The 19,002-nt window shown below is 45.8% G+C and overlaps 1 protein-coding gene across 1 annotated transcript in view; it reads right to left on the minus strand.

Moving 5' to 3' along the window:
- CYP2R1 (cytochrome P450 family 2 subfamily R member 1) overlaps nucleotides 1–19,002 on the minus strand; it is a 662,101-nt gene that overhangs the window by 498,618 nt on the left and 144,481 nt on the right. The window contains exon 3 of the mRNA XM_069623737.1: nucleotides 1,868–2,500. Coding sequence (XP_069479838.1) covers nucleotides 1,868–2,500 — 633 coding nt within the window. The remainder of the gene's footprint in view (nucleotides 1–1,867; nucleotides 2,501–19,002) is intronic.

The following is a 19,002-nucleotide window of genomic DNA, read 5'->3' on the forward strand; positions in this document are numbered from 1 at the left end:
TCCCCTCTGAACATGATATTTCAGAACACAGACTTCACCCATGGATCATTGCTAAAGGGGATTTAAGAATGGAAGTTGGGGATGCACAAGAGATGAGACAAGTTTCAGATCTTTTGAAACTTGCAAGAGTGATTTTAGGGTCTAAGAAAGATAGTGTATGCAATACCTACAATTAATTCATTGGTTAATGCCTGGGCCGGTAAAAACAAAAGCTGTGAGGCAGCTCACAGAATTCTGGAAAATGATACTCAACCCAAGACTCTAGTAAGGGTTGTCTATCTAGAATTCACAAGCTACTGATAACCTACTCATTACACAAAACTGAATCCTGCCGACTAAAACGGGAAAATGAAAAAGGTATTTCAGCCTCAGAGGATACTTGGAAAGACATACATGGAAAGGCCATCAAGACAACCATAAGCCTGGAAATGGCAAGGATCCAATAGAAGATTACGTGCAGATGGCATCACACCCCAGACGGGCTACATGCATTCGCCCAGAACACATCGGAGAGGTGATGAAAGGTTTTAACAAACTTGGAATATATGTGCATACTTGATGGTTTTGCCCTCTACTCCGAGCCATCTGGCTTAAGGTCTGATCAACTATAGCAAAAATTCTGGGATGCACAATTGCTGTTAACCAGAGTTGCTGCTGCTGCTACGAGCTACTGTCGAATTCTCAGGAAGCTATACATTAGAACATTCCACTTTATTACATCACTTGTTGGCAGTTTACTGCTGTGCCCTGAAAAGATGCTCCCTGCTGAGCACTATGTGTGACCACCAAAAATATGGCAGACATCTAGTATGGAGAAGATATCACGGGCACCGAGAGAGACACTTAACTCATTCCATGGGATTGGCACACACTTTATTAAGTTTGTGTCTGTGGACACTCACAGCCTCTTTGGTCCTAAGAACTTAAAAGCGCTTGATTTTTCCGGTAGCGGAGACGGTCAACATCGCAACCCACATGATGAATTGAAAGCATATCATTGTGCTATCAGAAGTGTTAGTGTGTGCCACAAGTGGGAAGTAGGAATTCTTTAGTTAAGCACTTTTCGGACGTCAAAAGTCAACCTCCAAACATGTGGAGTTGGTAAGTCAAAGATTTCCAAAAGTGGCACAGTGATTAAAAGAGTACTTCCAGTTATTCAACCTCGGAAGTATTCTAAAACATGGCAACAGGTTTTTTTATTTTACATGATTATCTTTCAAAATCCTTAAATCCATTACCTGTTGCCGGATTGGGACTTTGACAAATCCAACTGCAACTTTGTCTCCAGTTTTGTTTCATGCTTAACATCCAACTTCCATTTTGTCAACTGAAGTCGATTACTCTCAAAATATTAAATAAGAAATATGTTGACTTGCAAAACATGCTATGACCTGAAAATGTTTAGGCATGGAATTCTATGACTTTTGCTCCGAAAACACTAACTGAAGTACTTAGAAAAGGTGTGATGAGATTCTGACTTTGAGAACTGCCTCCAACACACAATGCATTGCTTGAAGCACGTAGAATATGAAGGTGGAAGTGGGAGGCACACATGGGAGAAAAATTGAAATTTTGTAAAAGGGGATGGCGTACCACCAAAAGTGAAGGACCGTGAAATGTCTGCATAGGTAGAGGAGGTAGGGATAGCAAACAGAGGGACACATGCACATAAGGGTCTCTTGCAGTGAATCAAAAGCTTCATTAAAATGTCCACCTTCTAACTAGCTGCTTTCTGATGCAGGCTAACCCAACCAAATGGGAAGGAAGAAGAACAAGGACAAAGAGAATTTGTATATCTTAAGGTAGAAGAATATATCTTAATTAAATGTGGTAAGCTGTACGGACATTTTCAAACTCATGTGCTCACCTTGGATGTTAGGATAAAGTGCCATGAATAATACAGCCCACCTTAGGACATTCGTTGTCGTTTCCGTTCCAGCAATAATTAGCTCACCAACAGAGAAGATAAGATTATCTGTAGAATATGTAGCTTCTTTATCATGTGCATTCTGATCCATCTCATCCAGATATGCATCTATAAAATGTCGAGGGGACTTCGGTTTCCTGTTTTCAGAGAAACGCCCTATAATTCGCAAAAGGAAATCATACACTTCTGCAGCATTTTTGAAGAGCTGATGATGCTTTCCAAAGGGTAGGATTCCCATCAACGGAAATGAGTTATAAAGGAATACCCAAGCACTTGTTGCAAGATTGATATTTTCACTAAATATTTCAATCATGTGCAGAAAGTCTGTATCATCGTAACAAAACCGCTCTCCAAATATAATCAGGTTAGAAATATTGGACACAGCATTGGTTATCAGGTGCTTAGGATCAAAGGGTTTGCCTTTGTATGTATCAATGGCATCCAGAAAGAACATAGCTTCTTCTGAAATTTTGTTCTCAAATATCTTCTGCCCATATCCAAAGCAACGAAAGCTACTCACAGCTAGCTTGCGATGTTCTGTCCAGCATCGTCCATATTTTGCATTAAGTAAACCTGTGGAAAGAAATGTGATGTTTTAAATCAATCTTATGGCCTACTTTTCAAAAGGAAAAAGATCATCATTTGATATGGATCCAACTACACATTCTTGATGCTCCTTATTGCAAGCAGCACGTATGCAGTCAAATCTGGATTAGAAACATCAGCAAAGTATTGATGTCAGCTCAGTAATGGTTATGGGTGATGTTAAACTAAAGGCTAACTTCGGGAAACAAGTGCAGTAATGGTGAGATCTAAACCAGTGTTGCTGAGAAGGCAGTCTACAGGTTTAACGGCCTCACTATATATACTAGTCAGACTGAAAAAAATGTCTACTCTCAATGGAAGAAAATGCAAAGCCTTGTTTCAACAACAGACCCAGATGTACACATTTAATTAGTGATAGCATACACATCCACTATTGGAAAACAGGATAAAAACCATTCTAGATGTTTAGTTGTGAAATATTAAAGTACTCTGTTTATGCATATACATCATTAACATTTTACCACTTGGCCTGAATGCTTTGTGGTAGTCCTATAGAATTCTCCTATGTATTGCTGTATTATTCTCTACATTTTCTTCTATGCAAACATCACGTCACATCTTGATTTTCACAGCTTTCTGCATTCCATCAAACCTCCATGTATGTCTGCTGTGAGTGCATTGGATGTGAAATAGTTTTTGCTGGCAGTGGCAGTGTGCGGGTGCTGAAAGAGTATGGCTGATATGACATTGGAGACGCTATAAAAGAAAGGTATGCCACTTCTGTTTTTAATGTGATATATGTGACAAAGTCATATTGGGTGACCAACCTTTGGCACAGACGGGCTTCGGGGAATAGGGATGCCCACCAGGTGAGGGAAGAGCTACACACAGGGAATTAATAGAGGCAGAGGGGAGAATCGTGCCGGGATACAACACAGCAGGGCTGAGAAGAATGAAGAGAATTTTCCATTATTTCACACAGACCATCTCACATATAGGGCAATACTACACACTACCAGCATAGTGTGCTGCCTCAAGTAAGTGAAGGGTGGGCATTCAGGTCCAAGCCGAGACACAGTAGGAAAGGAAGCTTCTTTATACAAGTTGCAGTTAAGTGGAAGGTAGCGTGTTAAGAGGCTCTCTGTAACACAACCACCAGATCCAGACTCCCATCCTGTCTGTTCCAACAGTCACCTTAGGAAAACTCTGATGCAACCCCCTCACATGCTATCCAGAACAACCCACTAGCACACCAGGCATGAACATGAATATCCAGGCATGCAGAATGCATGGAGGGAGGTTCACAGAGCGAGCAGTCTGCTTCAGTCTGCTTTGAGGCCACAGAAAAACAGCGCTTCTTTGTTTGGGTGCAGACTGGATTGGGTTGACGCAGACCACTTCTATTTCTGTGGTAAGGTGTTCTTTTCTGTTATACTTAGGGTTGCTCATAAGATACTCTGCTAGTCCACAGGTATTCTTGAAGGTACTTTAAGCAGCTTACAAGTACAATCGAGTAATCTTAGGTACATCAAGGAGATGGGGAGGTACAGAGGGAAGCCCGCCGGCTCCCACCACCCAGGCTACATCTTGCAACTGCCCTGGGGGGAATCACATTCACACTCAAACATTCAAGTCACTCTCCTAGCATTTCATTCATGACATCATACCTTGCATTCATTCCCCATGCATTCAGGAAACAGGAAACAGGCAGTATAGTCAGTCACAACATACCTCCTTCCGTTACACCACAGAAAAGCACACTTCGCAACCAGACAGCACCACACACACACGCACACCATACACCTGCACAGCTGACACAAGCACATCTGCTTAGCCGGCAGGGAGATGGCTGACAAACCAGGCGTAGCTAACACAGGTAGCGGCACCACACCAACATTGAAACAAACCACAACCACTGCAACAATCACACAGACACCTTCCACCCACCACTGCCACTGGCGGGTCACCAGCCTGCCAGACTGGAGCCCTACCTGCCCCACATTCATTGGGCCAACAAACCTACAATCCGAACCATCATGAGGAAACACCATCACCTCACGTCCACGACTGCCACTGGCGAACCTCAGGGCTGCCACCCCCAAGCACAAACTGCACCTATGTGGGCTGGCACATGGCCCGCTACATCACTATAAGAAACAGGACTAACCATCATAACAGACCATTCCAACCAGAGGACTCATGTGCTGGATGCATACTTAACCACAACACCCTGGACAACATTCACACCTGACACATGCTCAAAACACACACACACACACACACACACACACACGTGTACGCACACACGCACGTACGCACCTGACCTGCACAGCGAAAATCAACTCGGTCAACAAACTCCCAATCAAACCAAAAACCCCAGGGTGTTGGCCGGACACCCTGAGCCTCCAACGTCAAACTCCAAATGAGGAGGCTGCCCACCACTGGACTAGCTGAACACCAGCACAACGAGATAAGGGTTGCCAGACCCTCCAGAATCATCTAATAAATGTATCCAGGAGGATTCCAGAAAAAACACAATTTTGGATGAAAAAAATAATCCTAGATGGGGCTCTCACAAACCGATCATAAATGTCTATTTCCATATCCACTGAAGGAAAAGAGGGTTTTTTCCCGACAGGAAAATCTATATTAGTTTAACAGTAGGATGAGTCACTGTACATGGTCTCAAAGAATGGGGAGGAGGGGGACACTCTATACACTGTGTTAATGATTTACACCTGGTGTAATGTCCTCATATTGGATCTCTGAAAAAAAAGAGCTATAACACACTGTGCTGAGTCCTTGGCACTTGTGTAGATTTCACATTTATTATTTGTGATAAAAAAAAAGCTTATTATTTGTTTGTTTATGGTTATAGATATAACCTTTACAAAAGATAAAAACATAATACAAAAAGAAAACTAGATTAAAAAAATTGTTAAATAAATTAGATGAATAATTTATACATAGTTCCCAAATCTAAATCACAGACGAGAACCAGAAGATGCTTTTTTTCGATGCTTTGTTTTCTATGGTAAGGCATTCGATGCTTTGGCATTCAATGCAATGACTATAAACCTTTTAAAATTGTCCAAATCATAGGGGTGGCTACAATGATAGGATGGAGTGGCCCGGAGCTCTGCAGACTGCTCCGTGGATCCAGGGCCCCCCAAGCTGATTATCAGCATCCTGTTGCCATCGATAAGAGGGTAGTACGGGGTGACATGTGTAGGGGAGCAATGGCCACGAGGCCCTCCTCACCTACAGCTTCCTCCCCAGGCGGGGACCATGACTCGGTGGGCGCCCCCTCATGCCACCCGGGCCCAGGTGGAGGAGGATTCACCCGCCGACGACATTGCCCACACGCACCCTGTCCTTGCATTTACCAAAAATTAAGTTAGGCCTAGACGCCATCTTGCCTAGCAAACATGGTGTGAGTTCAGCACACTGTAACGAGGCCCCCACCTTTGGAGGGCCTTTCATGCATCTCTGTCGCCTCAGCAGCCCTGACAGATCCGCTGCGAGTGCGTTCCCATGAGAAAGTCGGAGATGAGCTAAACCCGAGATGCCAACACGGCAACATTATATTAGTAACAATGTGATATTGCACCCCGTATGACCCGGACCGCAAGGCCGGGGTAGCGAGGAAAAAAGCTGAAGCATCACTATCTGAAGAAGGTAGAAAACAATTCAAGTATTGGTATTAATGAACTACCTCTGTTTAAAATGTGAATAAGCCATAAAAATGTAACGTTATATGATATCCCTCCAGGTCTGGACTAATGCTGCTATAACCACGGAGAAAGATGTTGACCAAACGTGTAACCTCTATCTGTAAAAGTGTTTTTCAATAGTATGTAGAAACTTGAACTCATATATGTTTTTTAATTCACCCAAAGCGGCGAGCATCAATCTCTGTAGGCCATAACCTAGATATCCCTCGTATAACGTCTAATGTACATACAATACGCACACAATGTAGTGAATATAATGTTAGGTAATGAAAAGGTACTGGAACCGACTGTATTAAAGAAATGTGTAACGAAATTGAAGTATATATATATGTGTCTAAATAACGTCAAAATAAGGCAGAACAGTATAGAACTTCTGCATCCACTGATCAGCAACGCACGAGGAAAATACCTTTGTGGATATATGCAAGGCCATTCCCTCTCCCACCCCACCAAGCCTGCCAGATAAAAAAGCTAAGACTTGTGCCGCGCTCCCTCACCTCCCCCAACCAAGCTGGCGTTACTTCAGAGAGTCAGAGGCCCCGGCGCCGCAACCAAGGCCACAGCCCGCCACCTGTGTTATTTACAGCACGGTAATAAACCCACGGATGAACCCACTGATCTACCAGCACCCTCTCATAAATCCCACGAACCCCCCAAGAATCCTGACCCCGTGTAAGGACGACCCCCATCATTGGGACAAGACACAGAGACCCATCTATATAATAACTTCTAACATAGCAGACAGACATGTATCATTCGGCCCAGGCCCCAGAGCCCCGTCCCGCGACCTAAAATACCGGTCAATAGGACACAGGTAAATCTCACCCCAACCGACAACCACCAGACCTCTCACGAGGTGCATTCCTCATGTGTTGTGTTTATTTTATAAGATAAGCTGCTGAAGCGATTTATTAATGAACTTAAATGTCATTTTCTGAATAACTGCAGTGTGCATGGCCTAGGGCAAATGAGACAGGAAAGGTATTCGTCATTGTCACAGGCTGCCCCAGCACATCAACACCGCACGGATGACCTCAAGCCGGCCTGCCAGGCCCAACCCAACCCACGAGGCTGACCAGTGACGTCGTCCCGCCAAGACCAACCCCGCTGCAGCAACACCTATAGTTAGTCGACGCCACCCAATCCCAATTGACTTGTGCCCCCTATAGTGTTTAGGTGTTGATGACGTCTTTTGTATTAGAAATACGCCTGTCTTTGCTATTGTCAGGCAGAGCGCTCTCGTAGGTTGCAGAGTTCTTTGCATGCCTTATTTTTGGATAAACTCCCACTTACGCTCACCCGCACTCTGTCTTGGTCTTATTCCCACTACGGGAGAGTCCCTTATTGTCTCTCATTGCGGGGAGGATCGTGCTGAATTGGGGGCGCTTCCCTTCAGTGGTGACCCCGATAGCGTGATATCTCCAAACTATTTTTCCTAACTCCTTCTTAACGACCCCCTTGTGGCACGAGAATCTCCGGTCGAGAAGGGATACGCACGGTGAGCCGTCTCCGGGAGGCCGCCCGCCAACGGCGACCGGCACAATAAGAAGTGCGCACTCAATGAGAAAGGGTACGGGATCCCGATTGGAAAAAAATCCCCTTTGAGTGCCGCTCGCCGGAGCCAGGGGCTGACCGTTGAGTTACCGGTGACGCCGCCTGGACGGACCCAGTTTCGGAGAGTATCGGTTCAAGACGGGCACGTGAGTACCGAGTGCGAGTGATCGTCAAGGGGAAAAGAAGGGGAATTGGGAATAAAAGAACGGGGACAGGTAGAGGAGAAGAATATCGGGGGTCTACTACAGACGGGTCTTGAAACTTTCTTTATTCTTTCTTTTGCATATGGCCATTAGGAGTAAGAAATAAGTGACGTGGTAGAAGTGACGGAAACCTAGCTCCGAGAGGGGGTGGAAGGCGGCGCCGCATAGTGCTATCTAGACTAGTACTGGGAATATATGAAGAAGTGAGAAATAAGTTATTGGTGTCTAGCAAAAGGAGACACCGGGAATATTTTTTAGTGATTGTGCTCTCTCTCTCTATTTCTTCTTTTTCCATTTCCACGGGGTAGGGGGCGAAAATGAGAAGGGTATAAAGAAGTTAGAACATCTTAAAAAGTGGGGACTCAGTAGTGGCACGTACAGACGTGAACACAGTAACCTTAGCAGGAAAACAGGGACAGCTGGCTAGGGAGGAAAGGGAGGAGAAAGACAAAAGTGTGAGTGGAAAGCATTGTGAGGGGTGCGCGCACCGTACGAGTGTTAGAGACGAACGGGTGGCCGCGAGGTGGTGTCAGAGAGTGTGGCCATAACCAGTACTTGATCAATTACAAGTGAGATCACATAAGAGTGCCTGGGAATGGGAAGGAGATGAGATATGGTGAGTGAGAAGAGATTTGTGCAGTGAATAACAGTGGGTGATAATTTTGAGAGGTCCGCTCTTGTCTGTGCCATAAAGGTATACATACGCATATTTACACCTAATAAAAAGTAACGAAGGCGAACGCGGTAGCGCTAGCGATTTAGAGGATGGGGGCTGAAACTCCCTTGTCACACATTTGTAAGAGCTTGCCGGGATATGCTGAACGCATAAATAAATATCATGATCAATGGTTAACAGAATTGAAAGGGGAGGGGTTGCCCCAGATTTGGCCAGAAGGAGGGTCTTTTGACAAAAGCGTTCTTGATATGGTATGTACATGTATTCGCCTCAAGTATAAGGGAAAACAATGGCAGAATAGGAAGGAGATATTAGATCTTTGGAGATTGTTTGAGGAAGTACCCCCACCCAAAGCTCCAGCTCCAAATATTGATTTACCTTCCACCACAGACAATCCACTAATGATCCCGCGAGAGGAAAAGGAACAGTTAAGTACAGAACAGCCTGCGGAAGTGGTTATGTTGTACCCAATATTACCTAAACCAGCCCCTGCAGCAGGATATAGCGACCCGATTTATGTGCCTCCCCCTTCGACCAGCACGCCACAAAGACCAACTGCACCCCCACCATACGAAAACACCAGAGAGCGCGCCCAGGGAGGCACACAGAGGGTGGATATAGAGAAGTTAACGAGTGACTTAGAGTCGAGGCTTACAGTGGCAAGAGATGAACTCTCAAGAATAAAAGACATATGTGAACGCACAGCATGCGCCCCCACACAATCTGGACGCACGTCTAGAGCGTCGAGCGAAAGTAGACAAATTGAGGAAGGATGGAAAAAGGGGGAAATACTGTTCAGAATTGAGGAAGAACCGACCAGGATAATAGAAGTAGGGACAGCAGAAGGAAGCATTGGTGACGTCTCGCGAGAGAGAGGGATCAGAGAGGATTTGTTATGTGATGTCAGAGGAGGGGGGGATGAGAGTGATAGATTGAGCATGGCAGTAGGAGGAGACGGCGAGGAGCTAGATGGTGCATGTTCACTGGGGACTATAGAAGATGAATGGATGGGACGACTAAGAAATAGGGTGGGGAAGATGGCGTCATTAGAGTCAGCAGTGACTAAGGAAAAGGAAGCTGCAACGGCAAAAGGGAAATTACAACTCCCATTACTCCACAGGGGGGGCGGGAGGCCAAACTATATACCGTGGGCTCAGATGGACAAGGCTAATTTAATGAAATTACTACCACAGCTGTCAGGAGGGGCAAGCAAGTGGATATATGCATTTGAGAAACATACCGCTGGTATACCGCTGGCAGTAGGCGATGTGAAAAGCCTACTAGTGTCCGCAGTAGGGGATCAGGCAGACAGAGTATGGGCTAAAGCGGGTTTTCCAGCTGTAACTTTAGAGTGTGATCGCCATGATGGGGCTTCTTTTAACACCGTGCGAGCAAGGGTGTGGGACGCACTGCGGGAAACCTTCCCAGATACCCCTGATTTGCAGTCAGTAATGCAATGTACCATGAATGACGGGGAGGACGCTATGGATTACATTCTCCGGGTGCAGGAGATGTGGAGAGCGGAAACGGGTACGCCCTGGCACCAATCCACGTCTCTATTTTACTTCATCATTAAGAGAGGGCTCCCAAAGGAAGTGCAAAAGGCACTAGATAAAATAGCAGGTGTTGAGGCAAAAGGCTGGCCGGAGATCCAAAGCATAATAGTACACCATTGTAAACGGATCAAAGAAAGAGAGAGGGAAGTAGCACAGAAAAGGTTGGCGGATGAGGCGAAGTTGGTGCAATCAAAATTGGTGAAGGTCGCAGCAGCGGTAGCGGGACTCCCACTCATACGGGAGGGAGAGGAAGGAGAGGAGGGGCAAATAGCAATACAAGGAAGAATAGCAGCGAATTGGGCAGGACAAGGGCAACGACAGTGGACAGAGCAGGAGCAGAACGGAGGTCCAACGTGGCAAGAGTGGGCCCCAAGAGGAGGAAGAGGTGGGTACAGGGGTCGAAGAGGAGGACAAGGGTATGGAGGAATGGGAGGAAATGGGTGGCAGGGTCCCAGAGGTCCACAGGGGAGCTGTTGGAATTGTGGGAGATGGGGGCATTACTCAAGAGAATGTAGGAGCAGACAAAACAACGGTTTCCAAGAGATAGAACAGTACGGACACCCCCATCCAGGAAGCCCCTACGGCCTCCCCATGGGACAATACCAGCAACCAGACAATGCAGTACAAAGGAGTAACGCACAACTACACGGACATCAGTACCGAACACAAACCAGCCCACAGAATAATGACAATGTGCACTACACGCCTGGTAACACTTTCGCCACAGTAGCTAATGGGGCACCCGCCCCCGCACCTTACAGTGGAGTGTCAGTGGTTTCGGGGAACATTTTCGATCAAGGGGGGGCAATGAGACACCCCGCATAGGACAGCCCACAGAGAGCACTTGCGTGTCCAGTACTGTCTACGACCCACAATGCATCAGAGGAACCATTGATAGGAGCGCAGATAGGAGACAAGCAATTCATTTTCATGGTGGATTCGGGAGCGGAGAAATCATGCATTAGAGAGGGCCGGTTCCCGTTATCTAATAGAACGTTAGAGACGCAGGGGTTCTCTGGGGCTGTAATTGAAGTTCCTTACACAGAGGTATTGGATGTGACAGTGGGGGGGTAAAACAGTGAAAGCACCCTTACTGTACTATGAAAACTCTCCCATCAACTTACTGGGGAGAGATCTCTTGAGTAAACTAAACATGACAATATCATTCACAGGGAGCGGCATCGTATGTTCAACGCCAGGCATATGCCCCCTCCGTATATTAGCAGTAATACACGGCCACACAATCATGAAAGAGATCAGAGGGGTACCAAGAAATGAGGAGATGTTTGTTGAAGGTATGAGAACATTGGCTCTCATAGTACCAGAACTAAAAAGGGTGGAGTGGAGGATCCCAGCAGAATTCCTTTTTCGTCCCATAGCAAGCCCTGACACTGCTCTTGGGGCAGTACTATCGTTGGATTTGCATGCAATACATGTATCAACAAACAGAATATGTGTGATTGGTATTGACATGGAAGGGTGTGAGTGGCGGACAGTATTGTGTACAAATGCAAATATCCCGCTGAGAGAGCTCTCGGACGAGGAGCTATTTTCTGACACTGAGGGAGATGGTGAAGTAGTGATGGAACTGGCAATGCCCTGCGACATTGTAGTTACAGCCAGACAAACTAAGGTTGAACTAATGGCGGTAGTAGGAGCACCGCACACATTTTTTGATAAAGACATGAGTTCAGTACCCACTAACTTATGGACTAATGGCCCCCACGATGTAGGGTTGCTGCATGAAGTTCAGCCTGTGGTGATAAAAGTAAAACAGGGAGCAATACTACCCCGGGTGAAACAATATCCACTGTCGCGAGAAGCAGAAGAAGGGATCAGAGAGACAATAGAAGCACTGCTAGCACAGGGTATAATCGTGCCCTCAAACTCCCCATGCAACACATGCATTTACCCAATCAAAAAAGCGAAGGGGGGTTCATGGAGGATGATACAAGATTTACGCCCACTGAACGATGTGGTAATGAAGGAGTTCCCTTTAGTCCCGAACCCGGCGACAATACTGTGCAACATTCCAAAAGTAGCATCACACTTCACAGTAATTGACTTAAAAAATGCATTTTTTTCGATTCCCTTAGCAGAAGAGAGCAGGTACTTGACAGCATTTACATTGGGAGGAAGGAGGTTCGAACACTGCAGACTACCACAAGGATATTGCGAGAGCCCAAGCATATTTAACAGGGTACTACATGAAGATCTGGGGAATTTGTCTGTAGGAAGCACAGTGATTCAGTACGTTGATGATTTATTGGTTTGTGCACAGGATGAGGAAGAGTGTAGACAGGACTCGATAACACTCTTGACATTATTGGCCAATAAGGGGTACAAGGTGGACAAGGGGAAATTACAATACTGTCTGACAGAGGTCCTATACTTGGGTCAGTTGATATCAAAGGATGGCAAGCGAATTATACCAGACAGGGCACAGGCGATTAGAACAATTGGGGAGCCCAAAACAGTAAAAGAGATGCAGAAATTTCTGGGTATGTGTAACTATTGCCGAGCATGGATATTGGACTATGCGGCGTACACAAGGCCCTTGCTACAGGCACTGAAAGAAGCACAACAAGAACACAAACACATAGAATGGACAGAGGTGATGAACACAGCATTTAACTCACTAAAAGAGCTGATATCAAGCGCTCCAGTACTAGCAAACCCAGATTATGGGCGCGATTTCTTCTTATTTTCACACTGCAAAGGAACACTGATGACAGCAGTATTGACACAGAAAACATCTTTAGGGCACAAACCACTCGCTTACTATAGCGGCACCCTAGACGCAGTAATGCAAGGTCATTTCGCGTGCGAGCAATCCCTAGCTGCAGCCGCGTTCGCAATTGAAAAAAGTGCCACGATAGTGATGGGCTGCCCGGTGACACTGTTTGTGGAACACTCACTTTTTGCAATATTAGAGCGAACAAAGAGCACATTGACAACACAACGCGCCACAGCATATGAGATAATACTGTCCAGCGCTAACATCCATATAGTAAGATGTAAAACAGTGAACCCAGCCACATTCATCACAGAGGCATGCACCGTAGAGGACATGCAAAACCACAACTGCGCCACGTACACAGGTGACGAAAGTAAGGATCAAGTGATTTTTGAAAATGCCCTGACCGAGGGTGAGGTGTATTTTGTGGACGGGTCAGCATCAATCGACATGGAGACAGGAGAAAAGCATGTGGGTATGGCAGTGGTACGATTAGAGGAAGATGAATATGAGATACTAGTACAACACCGCCTCCCATCACACTATTCAGCGCAAGCAGCAGAACTAATAGCGCTAATAGAAGCATTGCATGCCGCCAAGGGGTGCGCAGTGACCATATATACAGACTCAGCATACATGACAACAACAGTTCACGGTGGGTTGGCCCGGTGGGGGCGGAGAGGGTTCCGACGAGCAGACGGAACGCCAGTCCAGCATGCAGAATTATTGAAAGAACTGATTGAGGCCCTGCAAGACCCCACGGCAGTGGCCATCGTAAAATGTCAAGCTCATACCACCAATACAGATTTTGTATCTTTGGGGAACGCGGCAGCAGACGCCGCTGCCAAAGCAGCTTCATATCTACAAAAAGGTGAAATAGGAGAGTACATGTTGCACCACACAGCAAGCCAAGAGGTCCCCACAGGATACAACATGATGTCCACACAGGAGATAATAGAGCTGCAAGAGGGAGCTAGTGCAGAGGAAAAATTGCTGTGGACTAAGAGAGGATGCAGCAAATCACCGACTGATTTATTGTGGCGACAAGAGAGTTCAGGAAAAGTGGTAATGCCAATTACGCTGTTAGAAATAGCATTTCAACAACTACACTTTCCCGCACACAACACAAAGAAACACATAATGGCAGAGATACAAGAAGATTGGTTTGCACCTTGCCTCCAGGAACACGTCACAAGGTTAGCCCTAGAATGCACGACATGTCAAATTTACAACTCAGGTATGACATTGCGTACACTAAGGGGTACAATACCAAAACCAAGTGGCCCATTCAGAGAGCTCCACATTGATTATGTAGACATGGGAGAAAGGTGTAACGGGGCTCGATACATGATTGTGGTTGTATGTCCATTTTCGAGGTGGGTGGAGGCAGGTCCATGTGCCCGCCCTGACGCGAGGGGCGCCGCGAAGTTCCTAGTGCGGGAAGTGTTTCCGCGCTGGGGAATTTGCGACGTTATTCGCTCAGATAACGGGACGCATTTCGTTAATGAATTATTTAAAGAAGTGACTACATTATTGGGAATAAAGCACAAATTATGTTCGATTTATCATCCTCAAAGTAATGGCGTCGTGGAAAAGATAAATGGCCTGTTAAAAAGCAGATTATCAAAACTTTGTTTTTCCCTTAAAAAGACTTGGATGTACTGCCTGCCTTTGGCCTTGTTTGAACTACGAAACCAGCCAAGTAAGGATCACCATTTGTCCCCGCACGAGATCGTCACGGGAAGAAGAATGCATACAGCGCATTCGCCTCTCCGTGAGCGTTCTGATGCACACAGAAGCGCAGCTATATTGGGGGAGGAGTTCACAGAATATCTGCGAAAACTGACACGGGCAGCGCGCGTAATTGCAAAGCAACTAGCCCCCCCCTCGACAAGAGAGGAGGGGAACGCGACTGAACCAAACAGGTTGCCTGAAAAACCACTACAGCTAATGCCTGGTGACCTTATATATGTTAGAAGTTTTGTGCGGAGGTGGAACGCACCACGTTTCCATGGCCCCTATGAGGTAGTGTTTTGCACGCCTACAGCAGTAAAGGTGAAGGGCCTGCGATATTGGGTGCATTTGACAGACGTACGTAAAGCTTACAGCGCTGCGGAGAGTGAGGTGCCGGACGAGGCACAGGCAACAGCGGACGATGAAGTTGTGCAGAATGAATGATTGGAATTTTGTGTGCATTATAAGATGAACAGTGAACACAATTAGCGCGCAACAAATGTCCTGGACTAAAACATGTACATATGTGTATGTAAATCTTCTTTTTATTACAATTTTTGAAAGTTTTGCGTGGGGTTCTTTTTTTTCCCTCTCCTGTGCTCTTTAAGATGTTTTTTTTTGTGTTGTTGTTGTCTAACTGTCATGTTTTTATTATCTATATATATTAAGTAAGGTACGAATACTGATGATTGAAAGGCCGCCTTGTCTGTCAACACACCCCCTCCCTCACCCAATAATGTATTTTATCAACGAAACGTTACAAAGTGGAAATGTTTACATGTTTGTACTTAATGAACTCTTGTGTCTCAAACAGGATTTATCATGGCATCGAATGGGCAGCCTGCAACTAATAGATATGTTAGATTTAGAGAAATGTTAGTGGCTAGATTGACATATTCATTTGAATGTGGTTTATCAATGTGTGCTATTGTGTTTTTCATCTCAATGTTTTGTCTAGTATTACACTGGGTTATAGCGTTCATCTCTACCGAGATGAACGAGGGGGGAGGGGGGGAACAACACCACCCTTGCCCCTGGAACGAAAACAATTCCGACTGTAGGTATCAAAGAAGGTGATTTCTTGATCTGGGATGGATCACACTTTGTGTGGGGATACTATACCACACCACCCACTGCTGTCCTGTCACAATCGAGAACCAAAAATGTAAATAATGACACAATGTCCCAACCTGGAACATACAACAACCGCACGATCCCTCCCGCCCCAATTTCAAACAACGATCTCTTGTTTATTAAGGAGGATGGAAAAGTGATTATGATGACAGAACACAAGTCCCTATATGAAGAATTAGAAAAGGGGGGTGGGAGGGAGGAAGGGGGGCCTGGTTCTTCACCTACTATAACGAGAAGGTACAGAAGAAGGGAGAAAAGTAGGCGGAGAAGAGAGACTGGTGGAAAAGGGTATGATGAGTATTATGGGCTAGGGTTAGACAAAATGGAAGACCCACGACACCCTCACCAAGCAAATAAATGGTATGCAGATATGAGCACAACAGCCAAACAGACAACCAATGAGAGCTGTTATGTCTGCTCACTTATCCCCCATGCATCAGGCACACCTAAAGTATTGTTGCCACGAGAATTGCCCATTGTGGATGCCCAATGTCTCCTTCATCTCACGCTGTGTAGAATAAAGAACACTTTCCAAGCACACGATGTCTCTTTCAGAATGCTACAGAACAACAAAACGTGCTATTCGCAAGCGTCTGGAGTGATCTGTCTTAAAGAACCTTTCTTTGCAATACAAGGGACACTGTTTTCCGAAAACAAATGGAAAGACGAAGAAGTGCTGTGCAAGGCAGAAGCACTGAAAGGTGTCCAACCGGACAAGTTGCGGTGGATGGAAAGAACATGCTTGCCAATATGGAAAGAACACATCCCTAAACTAACATGGGTAACAGCGATGGAGAAACCCTTCAAGCTACAAAGTGAAATACAAAACGAACTATGTTTCAAGGGAGAAGGAAAAATGGCAATGGGAACGAACAAGAACTGTAACAAAACTCTCACCATCCCAGATATGAAAAAAGGAACAGCAGCACTAATGGACACCTACTGGGTATGCGGAAACAAGGCGTACCTGCACCTTCCCCAATCATGGAGTGGTAGCTGCTCAATGGCCACTTTGCATTCAACACTAATGGTGATTCCAGAAAGCCATATTGACAGAAGTAACATGATGAAAGGAGGCTTGAACCAGAATGCAGCTTCTCCAACTACACAAGCGCACCTTTATGTCCTGTCCTCCGGAGGGAAAGGAGAAGAGCTCTCAAGGAACAAGCGAGCCTCGAACTACATATCACAAGCATCATCTGATTTATTGGCACAGATCCCAGACAGGTATCGCCTGTTCAGCTCCGTGGAAACATTCTTTGCTTCGCTAGTATCAAGTGTCCAAGCAAGAGCAAATGCAAAATGGCTCCAGATCACACGGTGGGAACTGATCCAGTTGGCCAATGACACTGAAGAAGGGTTTAACATAATAAAGGTGGAACTACGAGCTCTGCGATTAATGACCATGCAGAACAGGTATGTTCTAGACCTGTTAACAGCAATCGATGGAGGTGTTTGCCGAAAAATAGGAAGTGCGTGCTGCACGTTCGTACCTTCCGAAGACGCAGAAAATGGGTCCCTGTCCCACGTTATTGAAGCAGTACATAACCTGGGCGAGAAGATGAAAATGGAAGGTGGAGCTGAGGATAGCTCGTGGTTCGACAATATCTTCTCTTGGGTTCCCTCATGGCTTGGAGTGACAATGAAGTTCCTGATACCAATAGTGGTGATCATCCTTGTGATGTTCTGCCTGTGCCAGGTGGGCCTCCGATGTTGTGCTAACGCAGTTCCTAACGGTGCAATGATGATGGTGACAATGGGCAACTCCGGTGGTACAATTAAAGCAACACAAGAAGTACATGTGCAGACAGGAGCAGATAACACCCCCAGGTACCAGTTAGTGCCTATGTGCCGTGATAAGTACATAGTAGATAAACTATGGCACACCACTATCAAAGAACCACGAGACGTAGAACTGGAATGGTATGAGGAGGTCTGGGTAGATCTGGAAGAAACTGGCGACTGTATATATTTAACATGTACACCAGACGAGTATGCTAGGAGAGGTGAGAGTTTAAGGGGGGTGTGCAGAGCATGGATGCCTATAAAAGGAACCCCTGCATGGGATGACGCAGTGATAGAGGAACAAGAATGTAGAAGATTGGAAGAGCTAAAGAAATTCGTTACTTTAAGTAACGAAAGGGGGGAAATGTAGGGGAGCAATGGCCACGAGGCCCTCCTCACCTACAGCTTCCTCCCCAGGCGGGGACCATGACTCGGTGGGCGCCCCCTCATGCCACCCGGGCCCAGGTGGAGGAGGATTCACCCGCCGACGACATTGCCCACACGCACCCTGTCCTTGCATTTACCAAAAATTAAGTTAGGCCTAGACGCCATCTTGCCTAGCAAACATGGTGTGAGTTCAGCACACTGTAACGAGGCCCCCACCTTTGGAGGGCCTTTCATGCATCTCTGTCGCCTCAGCAGCCCTGACAGATCCGCTGCGAGTGCGTTCCCATGAGAAAGTCGGAGATGAGCTAAACCCGAGATGCCAACACGGCAACATTATATTAGTAACAATGTGATATTGCACCCCGTATGACCCGGACCGCAAGGCCGGGGTAGCGAGGAAAAAAGCTGAAGCATCACTATCTGAAGAAGGTAGAAAACAATTCAAGTATTGGTATTAATGAACTACCTCTGTTTAAAATGTGAATAAGCCATAAAAATGTAACGTTATATGATATCCCTCCAGGTCTGGACTAATGCTGCTATAACCACGGAGAAAGATGTTGACCAAACGTGTAACCTCTATCTGTAAAAGTGTTTTTCAATAGTATGTAGAAACTTGAACTCATATATGTTTTTTAATTCACCCAAAGCGGCGAGCATCAATCTCTGTAGGCCATAACCTAGATATCCCTCGTATAACGTCTAATGTACATACAATACGCACACAATGTAGTGAATATAATGTTAGGTAATGAAAAGGTACTGGAACCGACTGTATTAAAGAAATGTGTAACGAAATTGAAGTATATATATATGTGTCTAAATAACGTCAAAATAAGGCAGAACAGTATAGAACTTCTGCATCCACTGATCAGCAACGCACGAGGAAAATACCTTTGTGGATATATGCAAGGCCATTCCCTCTCCCACCCCACCAAGCCTGCCAGATAAAAAAGCTAAGACTTGTGCCGCGCTCCCTCACCTCCCCCAACCAAGCTGGCGTTACTTCAGAGAGTCAGAGGCCCCGGC

Source organism: Ambystoma mexicanum, chromosome 11, assembly GCF_040938575.1.
Source record: "Ambystoma mexicanum isolate Mex_15411 chromosome 11, UKY_AmexF1_1, whole genome shotgun sequence".
Taxonomy (NCBI): domain Eukaryota; kingdom Metazoa; phylum Chordata; class Amphibia; order Caudata; family Ambystomatidae; genus Ambystoma; species Ambystoma mexicanum.